The sequence below is a fragment of the Monopterus albus genome, unplaced genomic scaffold (assembly GCF_001952655.1).
Source record: "Monopterus albus unplaced genomic scaffold, M_albus_1.0 scaffold3.1, whole genome shotgun sequence".
Taxonomy (NCBI): Eukaryota; Metazoa; Chordata; class Actinopteri; order Synbranchiformes; family Synbranchidae; genus Monopterus; species Monopterus albus.
This window is the reverse complement of record NW_018127883.1, coordinates 2,999,277-3,000,740: the sequence shown is the minus strand read 5'-3', so window position 1 is coordinate 3,000,740 and position 1,464 is coordinate 2,999,277. Positions and strand designations below refer to the sequence as shown.

Below are 1,464 nucleotides of genomic sequence, written 5' to 3'. Positions count from 1 at the left end.
CAAATAAACTAATAAATTAAATCTATTTTTTAAAGTTAGAGAATTTTATTTCTTTAGACAAACTGTATAATTTACTAAACTGTATGTACAGTCACTTTATTATACTATCAATTGATCCTGGTCCCAGGTTGTAACAGTATTTCTTCAGCCTTTTTTCCATAGAACTTAAAAAAGGAAAGGAAATCTGTGACTATTCTGTGACATTACCTGGTACTTCAACTCCCCAAGCTACAAGTCAGAACAATGTGATACGGCATCTGTTTAAAATCTTCCTGAAGTAAAAATCGTGTCACTTTATTAAAGTACAAAATACTTTTGCATGATTTTTTTCCCCTGCTACTATACATGGTATAGAAAGTTCAGCTTCTTTGGAATTAAAAACTAAATTCAACTACAAACTAATCACCTCCATTTCCTTTCGGTGGTGCTGTTACTCTTTCATGACTTGGTTCTTCATGAAAAAATAAAAATAAACAACAGATCCTTTCATCTGCAGCCAAAATCAGCGCACCTGTACTGAGGCTGAACATCTCGGAGCAAGGGATTGTGGTCCGTGTGAAGCCCCCGCGACTGCTCGTCCGGAAGATGCACAGCAGTCTACACTACAAGATCTACCTCATACACATCAGTGGAGAGGAGGTACACACAGATACACACACACACACACACACAGCCATGTGCGTTAGACGGCCTGCCATACCTCCATCTTTGTATTGTCTGAGTAACACTTAATTTTACATCTGTATTTTCAGAATAATGTGTTCACAGTAAAGAGAACTATCTACTACTGTTTGCCTGCTCTGCAGCATTTTGACTCAGTAAATGACTAAAGTAATTAGACAATTATCAACTTTGTTGGGGATTAATTTTCTGTCGATTGGCTGATTGATAAAGACGACCACGGTGACATACATAGGGCTTTCCTGGAACAAATGAAAGGTAATTTTTCAGTGAGTACCATGCAAACTGCTTTTAAACTATTATTAGTGGAAGAGGAAGAAGAAGAGGGAGAGCAGAAGAAGAATAACTAACAACAACAAAAAGGAGAACAAATTGTTTTAGCAAATAAATCTTTCATTTCTGCTTCAAAGCTCAGTTTTGGTGACACTGCATGATAGGCTGTGTTCATAAAACATTTCCTAAGGGTGCAGCTGATCTTGTGTCTGCTCTTCAGGAGGTGTTTGAGATGGACTGCTGTTCTAAGAAGCTGTCCCTGAAGGAGCTGAACCACAAGGCAAAGTACTGCCTCCAAGCCCAGACCATGATCCCCCTCCAGGCCAAGAGCAGCGCTCGGAGCTCTCTGAAGTGTTTCAACATGCTCTGACCACACAGGTATGGACACACACACACGCTCCCCTCTTTCACTTTGAATGTGTTTGTCTTCAGTTTGCTCACATAGGAGCGAATGTGCATTTTTACTGAAGCCTTTAATTCTGATGGTTTTATTAAAGCAAATATTCCTGC

At 39.2% G+C, this 1,464-nt stretch overlaps 1 protein-coding gene across 1 annotated transcript in view; it reads left to right on the top strand.

Annotated features, from left to right (window-relative positions):
- il22ra2 (interleukin 22 receptor, alpha 2) overlaps positions 1-1,464 on the top strand; it is a 3,989-nt gene that overhangs the window by 2,109 nt on the left and 416 nt on the right. The window contains exons 4-5 of the mRNA XM_020603935.1: positions 497-639; positions 1,175-1,332. Of these exons, the coding sequence (XP_020459591.1) occupies positions 497-639; positions 1,175-1,324 (293 nt within the window). The 3' untranslated portion in view covers positions 1,325-1,332. The remainder of the gene's footprint in view (positions 1-496; positions 640-1,174; positions 1,333-1,464) is intronic.